This window comes from Scyliorhinus torazame, chromosome 30 (genome assembly GCF_047496885.1).
Source record: "Scyliorhinus torazame isolate Kashiwa2021f chromosome 30, sScyTor2.1, whole genome shotgun sequence".
NCBI lineage: Eukaryota > Metazoa > Chordata > Chondrichthyes > Carcharhiniformes > Scyliorhinidae > Scyliorhinus > Scyliorhinus torazame.
This window is the reverse complement of record NC_092736.1, coordinates 9,084,248-9,111,417: the sequence shown is the minus strand read 5'-3', so window position 1 is coordinate 9,111,417 and position 27,170 is coordinate 9,084,248. Positions and strand designations below refer to the sequence as shown.

The 27,170-nt window shown below is 44.3% G+C and overlaps 1 protein-coding gene across 5 annotated transcripts in view; it reads left to right on the top strand.

The window, feature by feature from the left end:
• The window catches only part of peak1 (pseudopodium-enriched atypical kinase 1), a 281,748-nt gene that overhangs the window by 194,358 nt on the left and 60,220 nt on the right, over positions 1 to 27,170 (top strand). For all 5 annotated transcript variants that reach the window (XM_072492775.1, XM_072492773.1, XM_072492772.1 and 2 more), the window contains one exon: positions 8,159 to 11,474. In XM_072492775.1, coding sequence (XP_072348876.1) covers positions 8,278 to 11,474 — 3,197 coding nt within the window. In that variant the 5' untranslated portion in view covers positions 8,159 to 8,277. The remainder of the gene's footprint in view (positions 1 to 8,158; positions 11,475 to 27,170) is intronic.

Here is a 27,170-nt window from a genome sequence, read left to right as displayed (position 1 = left end):
TAAATACGGCAATTTTCGGGAACCTTGGATGACGAGTGATATTGTAGGCCTCGTCAAAAAGAAAAAGGAGGCATTTGTCAGGGCTAAAAGGCTGGGAACAGACGAAGCCTGTGTGGCATATAAGGAAAGTAGGAAGGAACTTAAGCAAGGAGTCAGGAGGGCTAGAAGGGGTCACGAAAAGTCATTGGCAAATAGGGTTAAGGAAAATCCCAAGGCTTTTTACACGTACATAAAAAGCAAGAGGGTAGCCAGGGAAAGGGTTGGCCCACTGAAGGATAGGCAAGGGAATCTATGTGTGGAGCCAGAGGAAATGGGCGAGGTACTAAATGAATACTTTGCATCAGTATTCACCAAAGAGAAGGAATTGGTAGATGTTGAGTCTGGAGAAGGGGGTGTAGATAGCCTGGGTCACATTGTGATCCAAAAAGACGAGGTGTTGGGTGTCTTAAAAAATATTAAGGTAGATAAGTCCCCAGGGCCTGATGGGATCTACCCCAGAATACTGAAGGAGGCTGGAGAGGAAATTGCTGAGGCCTTGACAGAAATCTTTGGATCCTCGCTGTCTTCAGGGGATGTCCCGGAGGACTGGAGAATAGCCAATGTTGTTCCTCTGTTTAAGAAGGGTAGCAAGGATAATCCCGGGAACTACAGGCCGGTGAGCCTTACTTCAGTGGTAGGGAAATTACTGGAGAGAATTCTTCGAGACAGGATCTACTCCCATTTGGAAGCAAATGGACGTATTAGTGAGAGGCAGCACGGTTTTGTGAAGGGGAGGTCGTGTCTCACTAACTTGATAGAGTTTTTCGAGGAGGTCACTAAGATGATTGATGCAGGTAGGGCAGTGGATGTTGTCTACATGGACTTCAGTAAGGCCTTTGACAAGGTCCCTCATGGTAGACTAGTACAAAAGGTGAAGTCACACGGGATCAGGGGTGAGCTGGCAAGGTGGATTCAGAACTGGCTAGGCCATAGAAGGCAGAGGGTAGCAATGGAGGGATGCTTTTCTAATTGGAGGGCTGTGACCAGTGGTGTTCCACAGGGATCAGTGCTGGGACCTTTGCTGTTTGTAGTATATATAAATGATTTGGAGGAAAATGTAACTGGTCTGATTAGTAAGTTTGCAGACGACACAAAGGTTGGTGGAATTGCGGATAGCGATGAGGACTGTCTGAGGATACAGCAGGATTTAGATTGTCTGGAGACTTGGGCGGAGAGATGGCAGATGGAGTTTAATCCGGACAAATGTGAGGTAATGCATTTTGGAAGGGCTAATGCAGGTAGGGAATATACAGTGAATGGTAGAACCCTCAAGAGTATTGAAAGTCAAAGAGATCTAGGAGTACAGGTCCACAGGTCATTGAAAGGGGCAACACAGGTGGAGAAGGTAGTCAAGAAGGCATACGGCATGCTTGCCTTCATTGGACGGGGCATTGAGTATAAGAATTGGCAAGTCATGTTGCAGCTGTATAGAACCTTAGTTAGGCCACACTTGGAGTATAGTGTTCAATTCTGGTCGCCACACTACCAGAAGGATGTGGAGGCTTTAGAGAGGGTGCAGAAGAGATTTACCAGAATGTTGCCTGGTATGGAGGGCATAAGCTATGAGGAGCGATTGAATAAACTCGGTTTGTTCTCTCTGGAACGAAGGAGGTTGAGGGGCGACCTGATAGAGGTATACAAAATTATGAGGGGCATAGACAGAGTGGATAGTCAGAGGCTTTTCCCCAGGGTAGAGGGGTCAATTACTAGGGGGCATAGGTTTAAGGTGAGAGGGGCAAGGTTTAGAGTAGATGTACGAGGCAAGTTTTTTACGCAGAGGGTAGTGGGTGCCTGGAACTCGCTACCGGAGGAGGTAGTGGAAGCAGGGACGATAGGGACATTTAAGGGGCATCTTGACAAATATATGAATAGGATGGGAATAGAAGGATACGGACCCAGGAAGTGTAGAAGATTGTAGTTTAGTCGGGCAGTATGGTCGGCGCGGGCTTGGAGGGCCGAAGGGCCTGTTCCTGTGCTGTACATTTCTTTGTTCTTTGTTCTCTTTGTTAAGACTGGAAGATTCATATTCAACGCTGCAGCATTTAAATTTGTTTAACAAATTTACAATTTTTGAATGCAGTCATAAAATTGAACATTTTATATGATTCATAATTCATTTTGAGAGTTCCTTATTATATTATAAATCGTGAACCTAACTGGTATTCTTGTCTGGAACAAACGCGTGCTATTCAGACCCTAATATCAAATAGGTTATTTAAATACGGCTTGATATTTTTCCCTTGAACATTAATTCTATGTTTTGAAGTAGAGATTAAATAATCATTTTATAGCAATTGTGTATTATACAAAGAATTGGTTTGCTATGTATGCTGTTTGATTGTACATGCTAGCTAAATGTCTTATTCTATAAATGCTAGTAGTTCACATTTATCAAATGCTACAGATCAAATGTGTTGTTCAAAAACACAATTGAATAACTGTATTCTCTTGAGTAAAATAACTAATATCAAGGGCGCTTATGACTGGGAAATTAGTTTCTCCCCCCCCCCCCCCCCCCACCCCCCCCATATCTTTACTGGAAAAGTGGTTAAACCATGTTCCTTATAAAGTTACAGTGGCTGATAGGCTGGTAACTGCTCGGTTGCATCCTGTGAGATCAAAATAATTTCAGTTCCATTGTAGTCTGGTGAACTCTTGATTTACTCTTGATTTCATGTCATATCGATACATATCTGTACTATTTTTATAGACCGGAAGCATTTGGGGATGTTCGTATGTGGTTAGTCATGTTGAACTGCAACCCAGAAAAAGCTCCGAAAGTAATGTTTGCTGAGCTGTATCTTCCTATATTGAGGTGTGCATTGAGGGTGCTTTGATCTTAATTGTGTAGGGGATGAGGTGAACGTGGGAACAATAGTCTGCCATTCACGTTATTGTGTACTTTCGTTTTATTCGCAATGGTGCTTTTAATTTTAATTCCCTGCCTATTTTCCATCTTGTCAAGTAAATACCGATATCCCTTTTATGTGTCCCTATTGACTTTGAATCTGTAGCTTTTGGTGCAATATTCTCCCCAGGTTTGCAAGCCTTTGTGTGAAGAAGTTTTTCTTGGATTTGTTTTTAACTGCCTTAGTTTGAGTTATGAATGAGTTATGAACTGGAGAAAACATTCTATATTATATCCTGAAACACCCTTCAATATTTCAGAAACCTTATTGGATCCATTATATCTGTGGGAAATTTTGAGGCAAAATTGTGAAGTTCCACTTTTGCCATGAAGTCTTGCTCGATGATTTTATATATATCCTGGTATATTTAGCTTCCATTCTTGCCAGCCTGCAAAAAAGCCTCTAATTACTACTGCATCAAATCTCTTTATCTTGATTTAAGCTGATTTACAACAGTAGAAACAAGATTGATTTGGTTGACTGCTTTCCTGCTTTGTTAGTACCCCTGCTTCTGGTGACTAGCTCTGTTTCTGTAAAGATTTCCACTTCCACTACCCCAACCTCTATCCCTTTACTTCCTTCCCCTGCCTCTCTCCTGCACCCATGCACCCATACATTGTACTATTTATTTTCCAGCAGGATATCGATGCTAGATTATTTTAGGTGGTGCTTGTACCATCTCTATATCGTCTCCTGATTCCACAGCTGACAATGCGCTGTATGTCTATCTGCAACCTTTCCTGCTACACCATCTCTGAAGTTGTGACTCGAACATGAAGGCAGCCATCTGAAGTTTTGTAGGATTCTAATTGAGAATGTGAATACATGTAAACACGCACATTGTCTCAAGAATGCGATGATTCTGATCGGACTCTTATTGTAAAGTAGAATTGTTTTCTATTGCAGTTATAAATTATCAATTGGAAGAATGCATTACATTACAGTCTGTGAATTGCTCAGCTTGGTTGAGTTGAGTTCTCTAAAACGTAATCTAATTTACTTGTGAAATGTACATTCTATTGTTAATAGGAGCACTGTCTTACGATCAAAGATTGAAAAGATGAGTTGCACATCCGAGCATCATTTTAGTGGAGCACATGGAATTTTTGTGCTGGAACAAAGAAAATCTGATTGGAAAGCAGCCAGCCAAAGTTCTTGGAAAGAATTGCATTTTGTTTGATTACCTTAACAGTCAAAGACAATATTTCAGCAATTGTCGTTTTGGAGATTGTGGTGGCTTGAGATTTACACTGGAGGCTTCCAGTCGTTAACAAAGTCCGCTTCCTTAAAGGGGCCACGCTACCACAGAGATTAAAGAAATAAAATCCACAACGGTGTATATTGTATATTTTGAGGTTCATAGAATGATCCACTATTGTTTCATTCGTGCCTTCTAACTTTCTCAGTAAGAATTTGGTCATTACCTTGGTCACACTGGTCGAGCATGCAATCGACTCATTGTTGCGATTGGAGTCAATTTAGGGTGGCGCAGTGGTATTGTTGCTGGACTCATAATCCAAAGAGCCAGAGTAATCCTTTGGGGACCTGGGAGGTGTAAGTGGGTGTTGTGTGGCAGGAGGAATCCATAATAGCATATTGATTTAGACACTGTCTTCATTTCTATGACATAGTTGAAAGTCTTCTCTCCACCAGATGCAAGGTTCTGACAGGAAACACATTTGGTCAGTATTAGTCCAGGATGACCCCATGGTACTAAACTATCTTCCCCAATTGGGCTGGTGCAAGAAAATAGAAATATATCCAATTCATTCATAGGAATAGACCTTTTGAAATTTAGGTAAATCATTGGGCGAGTAGAGGAAGCTTTTCCTGATGAATGTAAGCACATGTGGTCAGTGATTCTAAATCTAGTATGCACTAGATTTACTCTCAAATTAAATATCCTTAAGCCATGAAGTGACTGGACTGCAATTTGTATTCATTAAGATAGTTGTTCATAATAACTATTTTAAAAAAAATTACACTTCCTATGGTGCCTACAGTAAATCTGAGAAGGACCTGGCTTGACAATTGATTAAGCCCTTGTTAAATTCAGTTTTTGAGTGGCTTGAGAACTTGACTCACGTGAGCACAGTTTGAAGATATTTTTAAATGAACTGTTCCATGACCAATGTCACAGTTACAACACACAATGAAAACCGAATAGCTCAGTTTCAAAACAAGATCTGGTTAAATAGGAGGAGCATATACTTGCTCAAAAGATTATATTCTGGATCTTTAACTGTTTTCTTACTTTAAAAAAAATAAATTTAGAGTACCCAATTCATTTTTTCCAATTAAGGGGCAATTTAGCGTGGCCAATTCACCTACCCTGCACATCTTTGGATTGTGGGGGTGAAACCCACGCAGACACGGGGAGAATGTGCAAACTCCACACGGACAGTGACCCAGAGCCGAGATCGAACCTGGGACCTCGGCGCCGTGAGGCAGCAGCGCTAACCACTGCGCCACCGTGCCGCCCCTTTTAACTGTTTTCTAAAGATCTTGGGCAATAGGTCATTTAGTTCAGTTGTGCTTCTCTCTGTTCAGAACACAGTAATGCAAAGTGAGTGAAACATCACAGCGTGCTGAGCCATCGCAACTGCAGTGAATCCGTGTTGCTGTCCTCCTGTGGTTTTCAAATACAAGTGCCCTACATTTCTTTCAAATCAAATGAAAGCACGCAGACTATTGAGTGTTCGAACCTGGTACTGGTTGCACTTCTCGAGTGTGGTATTGAAGATATATGATGTGATATTTAAAATTACAAATACCCAATTAATTTAAAAGCAGCCTTGTAAAACAGGTTTCAATAAAGTGAAGCGGTTTGTATGGACACAGTAAGTCTGTGGCTGCCTTCCTGAAAATTATGACTTTAAGTGAAATGACTACATAAATCAAAGCGATCGATATTTAAACTGGAGTTAGGTTCTTTCTGATGTTTCATGCCCGGAAAAGCGAATGTACAAGTTTAAATACTATACCGTACGTGTGCAGTATTGTGCATTCCGAGCTGAAATAACTTGTAAAATAAAATAAACATCTAAATATAAAATAAATGTTGTACAAGCTTGGGTACTTTAGGCCTTTCCCAGCAGAAAAAAGCCCATTCGACCATTATAAGTTGAAATGCTGTTGATTATTAAATGTCCGCAATAATATGAAATAATCTACAAAATAAAGTTTTATTCTCCGGCCTCCCAGCCGCATGTTTCTCAGCAGCAGGAGGTGGTGCGCTGTCCGCTGGCAGTGGGATTCCCTGCTCCCGCATCTGGGAGTTCCTATTGAAGCCACTCCACGCCGCCGGGAAACCCACGGGCAGGGGTGTGCTGCCGGTGGAACAAGAGAATCCCGCCGCCTGTGAACGTCCAGAAAATTCCAGCCACTGTGTAAGGCAAATGTAAAAAGTTTTACTCAACAGCTGCCTGGTTTTGGACGGACTCAGCACCCATCTATTGGCAGAAACTGGTTGGTGCAGGTAGCAGCTGACGTCATCCCAGGATTTGACTGGGAGTTTAACTGGAAATGGGAGTGAGGGGGAGAGGAGTCGGGAGTCAGCAAAGAATTAAAAAAAAAAAATAATTCTTGGGATGTGGGAGTCGCTAGTTGGGCCAGCATCCCTAATTGCCCTTGAACTGAGTAGCTTGCTAGGTCAATGCAGTGGGGGCAGTTAAGAGTCAACCGGATCGCTGTGTGATCTGGAGTCACATGTAGGCCAGACCGGGTAAGGAGGGCAGATTAGTGAACCAGATGGGTTTTTACGACAATTGGCAATGGATTCATGGTCATCATTAGGCTTTTAATTCCAGATTTTTATTGATTTCAAATTTCACATCTGCCACGTTGAGATTCGATCCTGGGATCACAGAGCATTACCCTGGGTTTCTAGATTGTTAGTCCAGTGACAATACCACTACAGTGGTGAGGACAAACACTGGGGATTTTATAGGTGGGAATGGTAGATGTGGGGGGGGGGGAATGGACATTACAGGACTGCGGAGTGGGAGCATCGGCAGGAGTGGAGCGAGAAGGTGCACTGGCCCCAAAAGCACCGGCCTGTCGTTTTCTTTTTTAAAAAAAATAAATTTAAGAGTTCATTTTTTCCAATTAAGGGGCAATTTAGCGTGGCCAATCCACCTAACCTGCACATCTTTGGGATGTGGGGGCGAAACCCACGCAGACCCGGGGAGAATGTGCAAACTCCACACGGGCAGTGACCCAGAGTCCCGGGATCCAACCTGGGACCTCGGTGTCATGAGACAGCAGTGCTAAGCCTGTCATTTTTAATGGGACCTTTAAACTCACCTGCTTTATGACAGTTTGCACAGTAAAGAAGGGGGACATGTCTTCCTTCTCCGATTCTTTTACACTTCGACACTGAGCCCCTGTGATTCCTGTGCTGCCTGCACCTCCTCCGGCCTGAGCCAGGAGGGTCAGGTAAGAGAGGCATGGGTGGAATTTGGTGCAGGTAAGGGGGTACGGAGTGGCAATCTGATGCTGAATGCTCCTCCAAGGAGGCTATGGGGTAGAGTTTAAGGTGGGGAAAACCTGAGGGAGAATTACATTAACCTGGCCAGATAGGCAGTGGCTCAGGAGAACATGGGTTTGAAACTGATGGCTCAATGGACCTGCCTATCAAGTATTGTATCATTGTAAACTATTGGGTAGAATGACAAACACGCATTCTACTTTTAAAAGAATGAAAACATGGGCAGCACGGTGGTACAGTGGTTAGCACTGGGACTACGACGCTGAGGACCCAGGTTCGAATCCCGGCCCTGGGTCACTGTCCATGTGGAGTTTGCACATTCTCCCCGTGTCTGCGTGGGTTTCACCCCCACAACCCAAAGATGTGCAGGCTAGGTGGATTGGCCCTGCTAAATTGCCCCTTAATTGGAAAAAAAATAATTGGGTGCTCTAAATTAAAAAAAAAGGATGAAAACACTGCCACTGTTAGCCCCTTGATTCCTGTAGTTTTGGAACTGCTAAGAAAGGGGGGAACACTCTGAATTATATCTTATTCCTGGTCTGGAAAATGTTTGTTTTGAGAGGATACAGATGGAGAAAGATTGCTACCTCTATTTTCCCACTGGAAGTGAATTGAGTGCAATCTGAGCAATTAAATATTAGTACCCATCTGTATATAGATTATAACCTGAACTTTCTTTCAATGCAACTTTCTTTAATGGAATGTTTTGTTTAATTTCCAGGTGGGAGTTGACACACAACACCGATGAAAGAACTTGGTGATGATTGGGAAATGAGACTTTTCGATGAGTGTAATAGAATGCAGTAAGCGAGGAGTATCTCATGAACAGCTCGATGAAAAATGTCCGCCTGCAACGCCTTCACTGAACACGTATGGAAGCCTGGTGAATGCAAGAACTGTTTTAAACCCAAAAGTTTGCATTGTTTGTCTGCTGCCTCTGAAACCCCCCCTCTTTCGTGTAACAATTCAAAAACTAATGCTAACCACAGCAACAACCACCGGGGTAGGTCAGGAACTGGTAACTTTCGACCTCCTGTTGCGAAGAAGCCCACAATTGCTGTGAAGCCCACCATGATGGTCACGGATGGGCAAACTGTGAGTACAGAAATGGAGGTGTCGGAAAGCTGTGAAAATAAGCTGCGATGGAATAGGAACGGTGTCCTCCTCAACAGGAAACCAATGAACAACAACAATGAAGCAAACAACAGCAATTCTCAGAGAGGTTGTGGCCCGGACAGAATTGTTAATAATAGGATACCCAACAACAATAACAACGGATTAACTGATGTATTGAAGGAAATTGTTGGATTTGAGGCTGAGCCCCACTTACAAAGCAAAGAGTGTGACAGAGAGTCCTTTCTTGGAAGGATCAACAAGTGTTATCAACGCTCACTGGAAAGAAAGCTTCCTCCCAGCTGCATTGTGGCAGGTATGAAAGAGAATATGGGCAAGCGGGTGGTGCTCAGCAGTAGCTCCGATATCATCAGCAGTGAGGGGGGACTCTTCTGCTATCCGGGTTGCTCCTTTAGCAGCGAAATAAGAGTGGATAATCAGTCGAGTGAGAATGTGACCGAGGAGCGAGAAAGTTGGGATGAAAGTGATGAAGAGCTGTTGGCAATGGAAATACGTATGCGCGGCCAGCCGCGGTTTGCCAATTTTAGGGCCAACACCCTGTCTCCTGTCAGGTTCTGCAGTGACAAGAAATGGAATACTGTGCCACTACGAAAGCAGTCGCTGCAGAGAATTTGTGCTGTTGACTATGATGATAGCTATGATGAAATTCTAAATGGATATGGTGATGAAGCCTTGATCCCATATGGTCAGGATAGTATGCCAAGCATTTTATCATCGGAATCTACATCTCCTGATTCCTCAATAACTGAGGGATCTCAAAGTGGGACAGCAAAATCTGTACACCAACAACTTTGCAATGGCGATCTTTCTCCAAGTGACGGCAAAAGTAGCAGGTATATTCAGCCGGATTATGAAAGCATAAATGAAAATGAACAGGTTCCCCAAGTCAAACAGCCTCCATTTAAGCCAGCAAGGGGCACAGCAGTAAAGTCTTTAGAAACTCACAAAGCTGTCCTTGCGTTGCGGTTGGAAGAGAAGGATGGAAAGATAGCCCTACAGAGCGAGAAGCAGGAATTCACCATAACCCCCACGGACAATCCAGGGCAAACTGTGACAATTAACATTATTCCCAAGGAAGAACAAGCAAAACCATACAGAGTTGTAGATTTGGAACCGCCAGGTATGTGTAAGCCGTACACTGTAGTTGACGTATCTGCCGCAATGAACAATAAAAAGTCTGACGGTGGACCCGAATCTCTTCAAGGCACAAAGACTTCGCCAGTTAGTCCAAGCCCACCCACACCACGTTCGAGCCAGATAAACAACCAGAAAAAGTCAAGTATCAACAGATACCAGGAGGTGTGGACTTCCAGCACTAGTCCTCGTCAGAAAATGCCCAGAGTGGCTTTAATGTCGAGCAGTTCTGGGCCGACACCTCCCCCGGGACAAATGAGTCACAAATCAGCTCCTACTTCACCTACTACTACAAATATTACTTCGAAAACTATTCCTGTGAAGTCTCCAAATCTGTCTGAGATCAAATTCAATAGTTACAACAATGCTGGGATGCCTCCTTTTCCTATTATCATACATGATGAACCAACATATGCGCAGAGTTCAAAGCACAAGGCTATAAAAGTACCAATAGTAATTAATCCAAACGCCTATGATAACTTGGCCATATATAAAAGCTTCTTGGGTCCGAGTGGATCACGTTTGAAAAAGGAAGCTTCAGAAAATGCAGTAAGTCACACATATGAAGAAATCGGATCAACAGTGAGGAAATCCACAGATATGCCTCAAGCAAAAGGACCGAGTGCCAGCACAGATAGAAAGACACTTGGCTCTGTTGCACAGAAAGTGCAGGACTTCAACAATGCACAGAACAAACCGCACATTCTGCCACAGTCCTCGCCGCATAAAAGCTTTGGGTCCAATCACAACTCTCCTTCTAGAATTCAGAAATCTGTTCAAGACTCTCCAGCCAGGAAAGAGGAAACGCCAGAAAGGCAGATTTCATCAGGAAGCAGGGAAAATGCTAGCACTGTGCTTTCCCAAATTGTTGCATCTATTCAGCCTCCACAACTGCCCCCTGAAAATCCCCAGCCACAGTCGAAAGCCAATAGCGCAGAAGAGCTTTACTCCCAACCACCTACTGTCTCCGAAGGCAATGGAGACATACACATCCGTCCAAAGTCATTATTCTCCCCTCAAGCAAATGGTGAAGCAGAAGTGTCCAAAGTAATAGACAGTACTCTTACAAAAGGACAGAAAGAAAGCATTCTACCAAAACAGATCACTGTTCCCACATCTAAACCTGGTACAGCACAATCTCCTGGCGCAGCTAGCCTGAGCCCTAAGAGTGAACAATTGCCTCCATTTCCACCACCCCGTTCTACATCATCCCCATACCATGCCAGCAACCTTCTGCACAAGCATTTCAGTAACTGGGGGAAGCCAACTAGCCCTGTACGCACACCCGAGACCCAATCTCCACTGCTGAATCCAGAGGGTCGCCAACGGCTACAGGAGGCAAAGCCAAAACGGTGGATCTCCTTCAAAAGCTTTTTCCGCCGCCGTAAAACTGAGGAAGAGGAGGAGAAGGACAAAGACAAATTAGTTGGGCTGAATGGACGCGTGATACACATGCTGCCACCGCCACCCATACAGCGGCATCACCTGTGTAGTGATCAGAAGATATTAGAACCGTCTGAGAAGCTGGCCACCATACTGAGTTACAAACACGAGCTTGGACTGGATGGTGTAAAGGCTGAGACTGGTAAACTGGATGCTGCTGCAATAGACACTGAAATCCATTTTACCCCCAGTGAAGCACAGGTCATTGTATCTGCATTGAAAGATGATGAAAAGTCTGCAGTGGGTGTTCCTAACGGTGGAAAGGAAATCAGTTGTCCAAGTAGCCCAAATTCTCCCCCACCTCCACCACCAAAGAAATGTAACAAGTAAGTGTTGCCTTTTCTTTAGCACTTCTCAAATGCCAGTCCTCTTCCTAACCTTCTCTACGTGAATGTATTTAAACCTGTTTTGCAACTGTGCATTTATTTCTTTATTTATTGCAGTGGACAGTGGGGGTAAATATTATAAGCAAGGACTTTCATGTTCCTCCTCCTCTCCCACAACTTGGTTAGTCTTCTGTGGCATTTTGAGCATTCCGAAAATGAAGTAAAATAGATTGCCCACCTTTATTTATAAGTTGGTTTTCACTTGAATTGACCTGTTGTCTTGAGTTCTCAACCAACCAACTCTCGGGTCTTTGATTTGCAGAGCTTTTCGTGAAGCCTCTACATTTTCAGGCTGAAAACAAATGGCAACTGTCCCCTCTTATTCCAGTTACTTGTACTTGCATCACCAGACTGATTTGCCTAAACACTCAACATTGATTTCTTAAATACACTGTGCTGACTGTTGTTTCCACTGTCACTGGAACACCGAGAGGGATTGAATTTCCTGCTCCGCTGTGTAGGGACACTTCACTTGAACGCATTAAGACCACTCTGCGGGTTTGGCAAGACAAGTAGCACATCTATTTGGAACTAACTGGTCTAGACTAGAGCCACAGTCCAAAGTGTTGCTTTGCAAGACCTATTCCGAGTAATGTTTTGACGCATGGCATCATTGAGTGATGCATTGATCCTGCAGTCGTTCCCTCAGACTGCACACCTGTTTGCAGTTGCCGAATGAAGATTGGCACCCTCCCTGCTTGAAGAGGCGGGTGGGGAAAAAAATCACCAGACTGATGGTTCAGTTAAAGCTGTAGGTTTTAATGATCTTGCCATTTGCTCGATTAGTTTTGGAAATATCCCATATCTAATAACATTCCTTTGCCTTCTTTCCCTGGACGGCAAAAGAAATAAAGACGGATCAGGGAAAGAAAGCTGAATTCCGATCTGAGAATCTTGAGATTGCTTTGCAATCATTAACTCGCTTCCCAGTATCTGCAGTTATGCCCTGATGGTTTTTTTTAAAAAAGGTAGTAATCATTGCACAACTAAGCTCATCAGTTATTTAATTACACTTTTCCTAATTGACAACACCGGAAGGATATTACCACTTGCTGTGACACATGCAAAAGGAAATAAAATTCTGATTCATAGTTTGAAGTATTGCAGGTCAAATATCGTGAGGAATATTGTTAATTTTGTATATTATATATTTTATACATATTAAGTATGGTCTTAAAATTGCAGATTTTGCAGTGAGCCATTTAAAAAAAAATGCTTGTTTCTATTGATTTTTGCAAGTTATAAGAATGTGTAAGGCATGCCTGTATTTGCTGCTAGTATAACAGAAACTTTCTGCACAGACTATTTTATAGTGAAAGATATTCTGCAGGAATGGATGGAATTTTCAATGCCCGGACATGTTGGAACTTAGAGTACTCTTGTAAAAATGAAAAACAGCAGTGGTTGCTGTGAAAATATCATTCCGGATGCTGAAATCACACCCGTGCTTTTGTTACTTTCTGAATTTCCTATTTCAATGCTTTCCTGGCTGACCTCCCATTTCCACCCTCCATAAACTTCAGCTCATCTCCTAAGCCCCACCAAGCTCTGTTCACCCATGTTCCCCCTGCTCGTTCACCTATGAGGCTCAGGTCTGACAGCGTTACAGTTTGAAAATTCTCGTGCTCCGTTTCAAATCCCTATTCTCGTGCTCCGTTTCAAATCCCTTCATGGCCTCGCCTATTCCTATCTCTGTCACAACCTCCAGTCTAGAAAACCTCCAATTGGCCAATTGTAGCCTCTTGTTCATCCCTAACTACCTATACCACACCACAGGTGGCTGTGCCAGCAACCAACTAGTATTTAAGCTCTTGAATTTCCTCCTTGAACCTCTGCCAGTGCACCTTCTATAAGACACTCCTTAAAAAAACCCACAACAAGTTTTGGGCACCTGTATTAAAGTCGTCAGCATTGGCTCTGTGTTAATTTATTTTATTTGATCGCGTTCCTATGCAGGCTTCATGATGTTTTAAACGTGTTGAAGTGCTATGGTCACATTTATTTACTCAAATTTTCATGTTCCCATGAAAACCGATTGAAACTGTCAAATAAACATAGCCTATAAAAGTTTATAGGTTAAAAAAATTCCCACAGCCACTATATATATATAATATATATATATAACTGCTTAACTTTTATAACTGAAATTTATAGTTTAGTGCAATTTAAAAATGTCATCTAGTTAATTGAGCTTGTTTATTTTTTTTCAACCCCATTGAACTGCATATTTCTTGTCTGTAGTTCACTCATTAAAAAGCTGCATAGATGCATTTCTTTAATTGCGCGAAAAAACATGTTGGTCATGGTTACCACTACTGAGACTAACTTTTATGTTCCCAATTTATTAATTGAATTCCAATTCCACCCTCTACCATGGTGGGATTTGAACCTGTGTCCACAGAGCATTAGCCTGGGCCTCTGGCCACTGTTCTTGGTCCTTGGTTGGGGCAAGGCTCAGGGATATCTTTGGGATCCACACAAGCAGTACCATTACTCTTGATCATTAGTAATGTGATGGAAGGGAGCTATCAAGTGGCACTTGCTTCGCAATAACCTTCCCACAGAAGCTCAGTTGAGTTCCGCCAGGGTCACTCAGCTCCTGAACCCATTCTTGCCTTGGTTCAAACATGGACCGAAGATCTGAAATCCAGAGGTGAGAGCGACTCCCTTGATATCAAGTTCCAAGTCAGGATGGTTGAGTGAGTTAGCAGGGAACTTGCTGGTGGTGTTTCCAGGTATTTGCTGCCCGTGTCCTAGATGGGAGTCGGCTGGTGGTTAGTTCAGCTTGTTTGGCTAGACAGCTGGTTCATGATGCAGAGCGAAGCCAGCAGTGCGGGTTAAATTCTCGTATCAGCTGAAGTTATTCATCTTGTCCCCTCAATCTTGCCCCTCACATGAGGTGTGGTGTTCCTCAGATGAAATCACCACCAGTCAGCTCTCCCCCTCAAAGGGGAAAGAAGCCTGTGGTGATCCAGGACTATGGCGACTTTACCGTCTAGATGATCGCAATTGTGCGTTTGGAAGGTACTGCCTAAGGACCCTTGGTACGTTCCTGCAGTGTATTTTATAGATAGTGCGCAATGCTGCCACTGTTCATCAGTGGGAGCGAATATTTGTAGAAGCGGTAACAATCAAGCGGGCTATTTTATCCTGGGTGTCGAGCTTCTTGAGTGATGTTGGAGCTGCACTCATCCAGGCAAGTGGAGAGTATTCAATTACACTCCTGATTTGTGCCTTGAAGATGTTGGTTAGACTTTGGGGAGTCAATCGCTGCAGGATTCCTAGCCTCTGACCTCTTGTAGCGACATTATTTATATGGCTTATTCAGTTCAGTTTCTGGTTAATGGTGATCCCCAGGATGTCGATAGCAGGGGAATTCAGCGATGGTAATCTCATTCAATGTCAATGGTTAGACACTCTATTGTTGGAGATGGGCATTACCTGGCACTTGTGTGGCACGAACGTTACTTGCCACTTGTCAGCCCAAGCCTGGATATTGTCCAGGTCTTGCTGCATTTAGACATGGACTTCGCTGGGTCAAAATCCTGGAATCCACTCCCTAACAGCAGGTGTGCCTGTACCTCCGGGACTGTAGTGGCTCAAGCAGGCAGCTCGCCATCACTGTCTCAAGGGCAATTAGAGATGGGCAATAAATGCTGACCCAAATGGTGATGTACACACCCTGTAAATGAATAAAAGAAATTACATTGCATCCCCAAAGGAAAAGAGGTTAGTTTGATGATGATCGCAGAATTTAATTACATTGTTAACCACTGATGTCTACTTTTGAACAAAAGATATTTTCAGTTGGCTGATACTAAATACAATCCCAAATTGTAAAAGATAATTGTATGATCTCATCAACTGTTATTTCTTTGGCCTGTTCTCTGAAGCTGTTGAGTGGAGGCAAACTGGAAGCAGACAATTGTGTCGCTCCCCTCCCAGTGACATTGTGCAACTCTTCTCCAGTAAAGCCCAAGAATGAATTACCGGAGTTCGCATTCATGACATTGCGAGACGGGAACTTGAGAGTGTTCACTGCTCGTTCTTTAAGACCATGAGGTGGTTTCCAAAATTTTGACTAATCTGATTACTGTTTCATTGCAAAGCTGGTTGTGAACATGTATGGCATGAACATCGAGGGCTCTGTGCCAATTTCGAATTTAACCTGTGTAATACAGCAATTCAGGATGAATTAATATTTTTAAAAAAAAAATCTTTTTATTGGCTTTTCTCAGATTTATAAACCATTGTTACTTATGTACATTTTTTCCTGCCCGCGCTAATTTGCTTTATTTTACAGAGAGGTTTGTTTTGTCCTTCTTGTGACTAACTGTATGTACATTTTGCTGCCCTCTGGATCGGTCTATGATACCCCCCCTTCCTCCTCGCCCCACCCCCCCTCTCCCTCCCCCATTGGTTTCACCACCCTTCCTCGTCTCTTGTGGCCCCCCCCCCCCCCCCCCGGTTGCGCAGTCGTTTGTTTCTTTACCTTTTTTTTTTCCTGGCTTACTCCTCGTTGCTGGTCTCAAACATGCTGGCGAACTGCCCCCAAGTATCCAGGAAGACTTCATCTGACCCTCTGGTGGTGTACTTAATCTTCTAAGGCCGGTGAGCCTTACTTCAGTGGTAGGGAAATTACTGGAGAGAATTCTTCGAGACAGGATCTACTCCCATTTGGAAGCAAATGGACGTATTAGTGAGAGGCAGCACGGTTTTGTGAAGGGGAGGTCGTGTCTCACTAACTTGATAGAGTTTTTCGAGGAGGTCACTAAGATGATTGATGCAGGTAGGGCAGTAGATGTTGTCTATATGGACTTCAGTAAGGCCTTTGACAAGGTCCCTCATGGTAGACTAGTACAAAAGGTGAAGTCACACGGGATCAGGGGTGAACTGGCAAGGTGGATACAGAACTGGCTAGGCCATAGAAGGCAGAGGGTAGCAATGGAGGGATGCTTTTCTAATTGGAGGGCTGTGACCAGTGGTGTTCCACAGGGATCAGTGCTGGGACCTTTGCTCTTTGTAGTATATATAAATGATTTGGAGGAAAATGTAACTGGTCTGATTAGTAAGTTTGCAGACGACACAAAGGTTGGTGGAATTGCGGATAGCGATGAGGACTGTCTGAGGATACAGCAGGATTTAGATTGTCTGGAGACTTGGGCGGAGAGATGGCAGATGGAGTTTAATCCGGACAAATGTGAGGTAATGTATTTTGGAAGGGCTAATGCAGGTAGGGAATATACAGTGAATGGTAGAACCCTCAAGAGTATTGAAAGTCAAAGAGATCTAGGAGTACAGGTCCACAGGTCATTGAAAGGGGCAACACAGGTGGAGAAGGTAGCCAAGAAGGCATACGGCATGCTTGCCTTCATTGGCCGGGGCATTGAGTATAAGAATTGGCAAGTCATGTTGCAGCTGTATAGAACCTTAGTTAGGCCACACTTGGAGTATAGTGTTCAATTCTGGTCGCCACACTACCAGAAGGATGTGGAGGCTTTAGAGAGGGTGCAGAAGAGATTTACCAGAATGTTGCCTGGTATGGAGGGCATAAGCTATGAGGAGCGATTGAATAAACTTGGTTTGTTCTCACTGGAACAAAGGAGGTTGAGGGGCGACCTGATAGAGGTATACAAAATTATGAGGGGCATAGACAGAGTGGATAGTCAGAGGCTTTTCCCCAGGGTAGAGGGGTCAATTACTAGGGGGCATAGGTTTAAGGTGAGAGGGACAAGGTTTAGAGTAGATGTACGAGGCAAGTTTTTTACGCAGAGGGTAGTGGGTGCCTGGAACTCACTACCGGAGGAGGTAGTGGAAGCAGGGACGATAGGGACATTTAAGGGACATCTTGACAAATATATGAATAGGATGGGAATAGAAGGATACGGACCCAGGAAGTGTAGAAGATTGTAGTTTAGTCGGGCAGTATGGTCGGCACGGGCTTGGAGGGCCGAAGGGCCTGTTCCTGTGCTGTACATTTCTTTGTTCTTTGTTTTTTTGTTCTCCAGGTGGAGAAATTCCGAGAGGCCAGTGAGCCAGTCTGCAGCCGTGGTGGTGCTGCTGATTGCCAGCCGAGCAGGATTCTCCGGCGTGCGATTAGGGAAGCGAGGGCGTTGGCCCCCTTCCCCATGTGTAGCTCTGGCTGCTCCAATATCCCGAAGATTGCCACTATTGGGCATGGCTTCACCCTCACCCCCCCCCACAACCTTGGACATTGCCTTGGAGAAGGCTGTCCAGAACCCAGCAAGCTTGGGGCAAGCCCAAAACTTGGGGCAAGCCAATGCTACCTGGGGTAGCACGGTAGCATTGTGGATAGCACAATTGCTTCACAGCTCCAGGGTCCCAGGTTCGATTCCGGCTCGGGTCACTGTCTGTGCGGAGTCTGCACGTTCTCCCCGTGTCTGCGTGGGTTTCCTCCGGGTGCTCCGGTTTCCTCCCACAGTCCAAAGATGTGCAGGTTAGGTGGATTGGCCATGTTAAATTGCCCTTCGTGTCCAAAATTGCCCTTAGTGTTGGGTGGGGTTACTGGGTTATGGGGATATGGCGGAAGTGTTGACCTTGGGTAGGGTGCTCTTTCCAAGAGCTGGTACAGACTCGATGGGCCGAATGGCCTCCTTCTGCATGTAAATTCTATGATCTATGAAAAAACATGTGGGTGTGGCTGGCCGGGCCCCTCGGGCACAGTTAACATTTGTCTTCCACCTCCGGGAAGAACCTGCTCATTCGGGTTCTGGCCGGGTGCGCTCTTTGCACCACTTTGAGCTGCATTAGGCTTAGCCTTGCGCAGGAGGAGGTGGAGCTCACCCTGCTCAGTGCTTCTCTCCAGAGTCCTCATCCTACCTCTGTCCCCAGTTCGTCCTCCCATTTCTGTCTGGTCCCGATCAGTGGTATTCAGGCTCTGTCCAGTAGCTGTCCGTATATTCTCCCACGTGGGCCCCCCCCCCCCCCCCCCCCCCCCCCCCCCCCCCCCCCTTCTCGCTGCTTGTACCTATCAGGTCCTCTAGTAGTGTGCTTTCTAGGGCCCTGGGGTACCCTACTGTCTCTTTGCGGAGGAAGTGCTTTATTTGGAGGTGTCTCAATTCCTGTCCTCTTGCTAGTTTCCACTTCCTTGTCAGTTCGTCCAGTATCGCCAGTCTGCACCCTACGTAGAAGTCCCCGACCGTCAGTGTGCCCCGTCCCGCCCCCATCTTTTGAAGGTGGTATCTAGCATGGCTGGGGGAATCTGTGATTGAGGATGAATTAATATTGGGGTAGTCTCGGCTTTGTTCAGGGTCAGGAAGGAATTTTACAATTGCTCTGAGGTTTTACTTTTTGGCCTTATTTAGGAAATTGGAGAAAGTGTATCTTACAAATTGTATTTGATCTTTTGGAGGCAGTAAGCATGATGGACCAAAAGACCTTTGTCTTTACAAAGTTGAACAAAGTATTTACAGCACAGAAACTCGGCTATTTGGCCAACAGATCTATGCCGGAGTTTATAGTCCCCCTCCCCTCCCTCATCTAACCCCATCAGCAAATCTTGATATTATTTTCTCCATTATGTGCTCACCTCGCTTCGCCTTTAAATTCATCTATGCTTTTGCCTCTACTATTCCTTGTTGCAGCAATTTGTGTATCTGTACCTCTATATCCCTCTGTCCTGCTGCCCCATTTAGCTACTTATTTTTTTAGTCGCATGCAGCCTCCTATCAAAATGCAGCGCCTCATGTTTACCTTTGCTGAATTACTTTTGTAATTGCACGCCAATTTTGTCTCAGTCCTTCCCTCAATTTTATATCAGCCGCAAATTTTATAATTGGACTGACTTTACCAGTCTGAGTAACTAACTACCTTTTCAGCACAGCGGTTAGCACTGTTGCTTCACAGCTCCAGGGTCCCAGGTTCGATTCCCGTCGTGGGTCACTATCTGTGCAGAGTCTGCACTTTCTCCCCGTGTCTGTGTGGGTTTCCTCCGGGTGCTCCCGTTTCCTGCCACAAGTCCCAAAAGACGTGCTGTGAGGTGAATTGGACATTCTGAATTCGCCCTCTTGTGTACCCGAACAGGCGCCGGAATGTAGCGGAGTGTAGCAACTAGGGATTTTCACAGTAACTTCATTGCAGTGTTAATGTAAGCCTACTTGTGACAATAAAGATTATTATTATAATATCCCTACTTTCTGTTTTCTGTTTGGAGCCAGCTTTCTATCCTTTCTGCTATTTACCTCCTCATTCCACATATTCCTACTTTAGTCAGGAGGCCTTTTCGAAAATCCAAATCCAAATATATTGCATAACCCTTATCTACCCTTTCTGTTAATTCTTCAAAGGTTGGTCAAGCATGACTTCTTTTGCAGTCTGTGATTGCTCTTTATTTTCCGTTTCTAGTTGTTTTTCTACTTTTGTTCAAAAGGTATTTTTATTGCTATTTCCCAGTTTTTACAGAGTAACAGCTCAAGTGTATCTGGTTTCATTTGCAACAGTTTTAACATGAGATTTCCCCCCCTCCCTCCCCTTCCCTCTCTGGTAGTTTAGTCCCTGAGTGTTGCCGTCTGCCCTGGGCGCCACGTACTGTACTCCGCTTCTTTCTGCTGGGGCTTTTAGATTTTATTATTTATTGTTGAGAGGAGTGGGGGGGGGGGGGGGGGGGGGGGGGCTACGTGGCCTGTCCCCATGCTTCATTTTGTGCTTCCCTTGGGGTCCCTTCCCCCCTCCTCCCCCAGCTCTTTTCTCTTGCGTGTGCTTTTCCTTCTCTTCCTCTCCTCCTTCCCGTCCCTTCCTAGTCACTGATGGCCTCAAACAGGTCTTGGAACAGGCTGATGACTGGTTGTTTTTCTACTTCTTAGAGCAAGGATTTCCTTAACTTTTCTACCATTGGGCAGCAGGGTGGCGCAGTGGTTAGCACTGCAGCCTCCGGCAGTAGGGGCTGGTTTAGCACAGGGCTAAATCACTGGCTTTGAAAGCAGACCAAGACGGGCCAGCAGCACGGTTCAATTCCCGTACCAGCCTCCCCGAACAGGCGCCGGAATGTGGCGACTAGGGGCTTTTCGCAGTAACTTCATTTGAAGCCCACTTGTGACAATAAGTGATTTTCATTTCATTTTTCATTTTCAGGTCCCAGGTTCGATCCCGGCTCTGGGTCACTGTCCATTTGGAGTTTGCACATTCTCCCAGTGTCTTCCTGGGCCTGAACCCCACAACCCAAAGATGTGCAGGGTAGGTGGATTGGCCACGCTAAATTGCCCTTTAATTGGAGAAAAAAAAGAATTGGGTACTCTAAAATTTGTTTTGAAATTTCCTACCATTGAGGTTAACCTCGTTGGTCGGCTGTCCCTTGGACTTGTTCCAGCTTCCTCTTTTTTACAATTTAGAGTATCCAATTATTTGTTTTCCAATTAAGGGGCAATTTAGCGTGGCCAATCCACCTAACCAGCACATCTTTTGGGTTGTGGGGGTGAGACCCACACAGACACAAGGCTAGCTTCCTTTTTAGTATATTAGATTCATGTTAGCTGTCCCTCAGTTCTTTGGCATCATCACTTCTCTCATGATTTTATCTAAAGCAGAGCCTCTGCTCTCACCTCCCTAAACTGTAATATGTGTGGACCTAGCATTTCCAGACCCCTCTTGCATTTTATCTTCTAAATCAGGAACATACTTGGCAGAAGTGTCCGCTCTCAAAACATTTACACCAGCAATACAGCATGAGAGCTCAGGCTCCCAGGGGCCTATATAAGCTTGGATACACCATGTACACTGTAATCTTGAACAAATTTGAGCCTGAAATTTGGGATAGGATACAATGAGTTGGAAGGCATTTCTAACAACCTCAAAATGTTTTTAGAAATTAGTCAATATTGTTTCTGTCGCACCAAGAGAATGGTGAAAATTTCTTTGGTGACGTTTTCACAGCCTTGTGAAATGATTCGTCGAAAATCTGAGTTTTTAAAAAAACACATGAAGCTTAGAATTCCTACTGTGCAGAAGGAGGCCATTCAGCCCATCAGGTCTGCACCGTCCCTCTGAAAGAGTTCCCTATCCAGGCCCACTCCCCTATCCCCATAACCCCACCTAACCTGCACATCTTTGGACTGTGGGAGGAAACTGGAGCACCCTGAGGAAAGCCATGCAGATACGGGGAGAAAGTACAAACTCCTCACAGACAGTGATCCAAGGCCGGAATTTTACTCTGTTCCCTGGCTGTGCGAGGCAGCAATGCTGCCACCCCACAAAGCAGCATCGAGCCTGCAAGAAAGAAACAATGCCTTTATAAACTAGCTCCGATTTTCATGACCCAAATCTATCGAATCAGCAAAAAAATGATTCTACAGGCCAGTGCAAAAGTGTTCCTAGACTGCCAGGGAATTAGTGTGAACTATTGAGAGTCCCAGTATCGAGCCTGCCCACCTCTGTGCACCTGAACTGCCAAGGCTGCCAGGGGTTTGGACAATCCCACTAATCCAGCAAGTAAATATATTGCTGGGAAATGTGAGGATTCTGGGAAACCAGGAAAAAATAAACTATTTGTGGCAAGTAAAGTTCCCATCTGATTATTGTATTAATATATTATTGGTTGCACAATGCAATTTTAAATGTACATTAATGCTCTTTTGAATTGAGCATCAGTTTCATTCTTTTCCCCCTTGTTTAAAATTGAAAAATCTCATCCTTGTTTTAAAATGCTTGCAGGGCCTTTACCCTAACCCGACGATCCTTTGTGACGTTTATTAAAACCTACCACTTTGACCAAACGTTTCCCCAAAGAGGCTTAGTGTCAAAGTTTTTGATCTGATAATGCTCTTGTGGAATGCCTTGGGATCTTTTGTTTTGTTAAAGGTGTTATTTAGATGCAAATTATTGTTGAGCAAGGGTTCCTCTGGGCTCCAAAGATAACCTGGTCTGTTGCCACTCCCAAGTTTCCTTGACCCTCATTTCTGGACTAACCTTTTTGTGGGAGTCCCAATATTGCACCAGATATGCCAAGCTGCTTTGGGGTGGCTCATTGGTTCTATTTAAATGAGACCAAGACCTTGAAACAAATTTGCCCCTCTTACCCCTGTCACACCTCGACAACGGGCCCTTTAAACCTGTCGACCGGGGAAGATCTAGTGTTGACCTCATTGTTTTTAACCTCCATGCGTTGTTGTGGTGACATCAGGCGATTCAGAATGACTATATTGTCTGACTGTCTCTGTCACTAGGAAACAGTGAGCGAATCAATATCAATATTAACACCTCGCTGATGACCTGATGCTGCAGGTGTGGAAAAGTAAAAATTAGCGAATGCGAATCAACTGACGATTTGGAGTTCAATTTTTCAAATGTGTTTGAAGCATAACCTGAGATTAAGCTAAAGCTAGGTGCTCATTGTATGCATCCAGCTGATTAGCAAGTTGCATGTTATACCTGCAAACTTTAAAATCCACCAAAATTTTAAAGAACTCGACTTGGATGAATCCACATGCAACTTACTGTCTGTCTGTGTGACTTCCTATTGCTGAAGTAAGTATGAGCAATATTAAAATGAACCTGTCCTATATATTGTGAAATAGTGGCGAGGGAAGAGGAGCGCAATAAGTATTTTGAATGAAAAAATGATTTGTATGTCAATCATCATCTGGAATCACATTTGTGGTGATTCAGTAGCTTTCACGATTTGGTAACATTACACTCCATTCTCATAATGGATACTTAAGTATATATTGTGCGTGGCCAAATTTTGCTTTAAAATATAGTTTTTGTGCATGCCCAGTTTTTTCAGAAGGTGGTTGTTTTCAATTTCTTTCAGTGGTGCGGCACATGGTATTTATCGCAGAGCAAGACCTGCGCAGTGCCCCCCAGACTGCTGCATCGGCATGCACTTATGCAGTTTAGTGGGAATATTCTGTGTGGTTGGAAGCTGAATAGCTTCGTACATATTAATTATAATAATGATCAACTGAAATCTTGACTGTGGTTAGTCAGTTTTGTTGATGGGTAATTGTAAACCACTATTAGTTCAGATTTTTTGTTAATTACATATGCGACGTACACTGTTTCTCAACTTCCCTGTTTTATTTGTGGCATGTTGACACCTCGGCTGAGAGAAGTGGCAGTAAAATGGAAGATACCAAAATCCGGATGATCCACTGAGAATGGAGCAAAGTGCACTCCTGCACTAAGCCCTGACCTGAGTTGTGCCTTTCAAAATAGCCTGAAAAGTTGTAGGATAACAACTATATGATTCCTTTGTTCACAACACAGACGTGTCAGCCTGGACTCATTCACACAACCCTCCCCTTTGACGCAGTAGGTTGTGGGTTCAGTCCCCACTCCAGAAATGGGCGAACAATTGAAGCCGGCACTTCTGAGGGATCCTGCACTGTTGGAGGTGCTGTAGGTGTTAAACCGAGGCCTAGTCTGCCTTCTAGGGTAGACATTTAATAGTTCTATGGGGTATTTTAAGAAGGGCAGGGGACTTTGTCCTGTAATATTTATGCCAATATTCATCCTTCAGTCAGTATCACTAAAGCAGATAATAATCATTATTATTGTCACAAGTAGGGTTACATTAACACTGCATTCAGTCGTTTATCCCATTGCTGCTTGTGGGAACTTCCCCTGCACAAATTAAGCTGACATATTTCCTAAATTATAACAGAGTGGCTGTGCTTCGAATGCACTCCATTGGTTGTAAAGTGCTTTGGGATGTGTTAGAGTTGTAATTTGTTCTATCGCTTGTAACTTTCCAACATTGTAAGATCTGTTTTTCTGCTGCAACAGTCTCTATTGCTTGCCTATTTTTCGCCAGTAATTCATTAGTTGTGAAGTTTTAAACCGCAGAGTGTCAGGAATTCTGTGGAATAAATATTACCTGCAACATTTCTGCCTTTGATGTGGAGATGCCGGCGTTGGACTGGGGTGAGCACAGTAAGAAGTCTTACAACACCAGGTTAAAGTCCAGCAGGTTTGTTTCAAATGCTAGCTTTTGGAGCACTGCTCCTTCCTCGGATGCGGATGAAGGAGCAGTGCTCCGAAAGCTAGCATTTGAAACAAACCTGTTGGACTTTAACCTGGTGTTGTAAGACTTCTTACTATTTCTGCCCTTGACAAGGTACCTCATGGTAGACTGATACAAAAGGTGAAGTCATATGGGATCAGAGGAGAGCTGGCAAGTTGGATACAGATCTGGCTTGGGCACAGAAGACAGAGGGTAGCAGTAGAAGGATGCTTTTCTGAATGGAAGGCTGACTAGCGGCGTTCCACAGGGATCAGTTCTGGGGCCTTTGTTATTCGTGGTGTATATAAATGATTTGGAAGAAAATGTAGCTGGTCTGATTAGTAAATTCACAGACGACACAGAAATTGTTGGAATTGCGGATAGTGAAGAAGATTGTCAGAGGATACAGCAGGATATAAAAAGGTTGGAGTCTTGGATGGAGAAATGGCAGATGGAGATTAATCCGGACAAGTGTGAGGTAATGCACTTTGGAAGATCCAATTTATGTAGGAATTGCACAATAAATGGTCGAACTCTTGCGAGTACTGGCAGGCAGAGAGATCTGGGTGTGCATGTCCACCGATCACTGAAAGTGGCAATGCATGTGGATAAGGTGGTCAAGAAGGCATACGCCATGCTGGCCTTCATCGGTCGGGGCATTGAATATAAAAATTGGCAAGTTATGTTGCAGCTGTACAAGACCTTAGTTAGGCCTCATTTGGAATATTGTGTACAATTCTGGTCACAAAACTACCAGAAGGATTTGGATGCTTTGGAGAGCGTTCAGAAGCGGTTTACTAGGTTGCCTGGTATGGAGGGCATTAGCTATGAGGAGAGGTTCAACAAACTTGGTTTGTTCTCACTGGAACCACGGAGGTTGAGAGGCGATCTGATAGAGGTCTACAAGATTGAGTGGCATGGACAGAGTGGATAGCCCTTTCCTAGGGTAGGAGAGTCAAGTACTAAGGGGACATAGGTTTAAAGTACATGGGGAAAAATTTAGAACAGATGTGCGAGGCAAGGTTTTTTTACACGAGGGTGGTAAATATATGGAATGCGCTGCCTGGGGAGGTGGTGGGGCAGATACGATATCAGCATTTAGGGGGAATCTGGACAAATATATGAATAGGGTGGGAATGGAAGGATACGGACCCTGTCAGTAAATACTATTTTAGTTTAGGCAGGTACCATGGTCGGCACAGGCTTCGAGGGCCGAAGGGCCTGTTCCTGTGCTGTATTGTTCCTTGTTCTTTCTACAGATTACCAGTGCATGGGGAAGTGAAGTTAGCTTATTGTAGATTTGTGAAACTGTAGTACGCTTACTTTGTTTCCTACTTCAAAATTATATTGCCACCCAAATCTTTCCATTCCCCTCCTAAAGGTGATGCCTCTTTAGTATATATCCTTGTGAGTTCCAGCTCAGTCAGGTGTGTGACCCATTCATCATAGAGTTTCAATTTGGGGTAGCACAGTGGTTAGCACTGCTGCCTCACAGCACCAGGGACCCGGGGTTCGATTCCGGCCTTGGGTGACTGTCTGTGTGGAGTTTGCAGTTTCTCCCCGTGTCTGCGTGGGTTTCCTCTGGGTGCTCCAGTTTCCTCCCACAGTCTTAACGATGTGCAGGTTAGGAGGATTGGCCATGATCAATGCGTGGGGTTACGGGGATAGGGAGGGGAGTGGGCCTAGGTAGAGTGCTCTTTTGGAGAGTTGGTGCAGACTTGATGGGCTGAATGGCCACCTCCAGCACTGTAGGGATTCTGTGGACTATTGGCAAACTTTAGCCATGGGCATATCACATCTCTTTTCAGGAGAGACCCCTGGAAAATAGTCCAGAGTAATAAATGACAGCTTTGCCCCTCTTATTCTCTGCTCAGCTATCTGAAAAGGCAGACGGTAAGAGATGGAGTACTTAATCTACCCTCCCCACCTCTACCCAATTGAACAGTGTGTGAAATATCAATCACCCAATGTGCTCAACAGCAGTTCTAGGCCATGGATCATGTAGCCTGTTTCTTTCTTGTATACCCATTCCACAACTTGGGATAAAAGCAAATTACTGCGAATGCTGGAATCTGAAACAAAAACAGAGAATGACTTTTGAAAAATAAATTTTGAGTACCCAATTCTTTTCTTTTCCCCCAATTAAGGGGCAATTTAGCGTGGCCAATCCACCTACCATACACTTCTTTTAGGTTTGTGGGGGTGGGACCCACGCCGACACTGGGAGGATGTGCAAACCCCACACGGCCACTGACCTGTGGCCGGGATCGAACCTGGGTCCTCGGCACCGTGAGGCAGCAGTGCTAACCACAAAAACAGAATGCTGGACAATCACAGCAGGTCTAACAGCATCTGTGGAAAGGGAACAGAGATAACGTTTTGAATCTGGAGACTTTTTGACAAAGCTAGGGGGACAAACTGGGGGAGCTTGTAGTGAGTTGGATGGGGGTAGAGAGGGGAAAAGGAGTACAATGGAGAGAGACATGGGTAGTTAAGAAAACAACTTGCAATATAATAGGGAACAAAAGACAATTTACTTTGTGGTAAATTTTCTTTTGTATTTGCTTATTGAGAATTCGGGAACAATTCTAGAAGGCACACTTGTTTTTGTACATAACTGAAAGCTGGCAAAAAACGTTTGGCTGCAGTTGGAAAAATGTTTTCAATGTTCCTGCAATCAT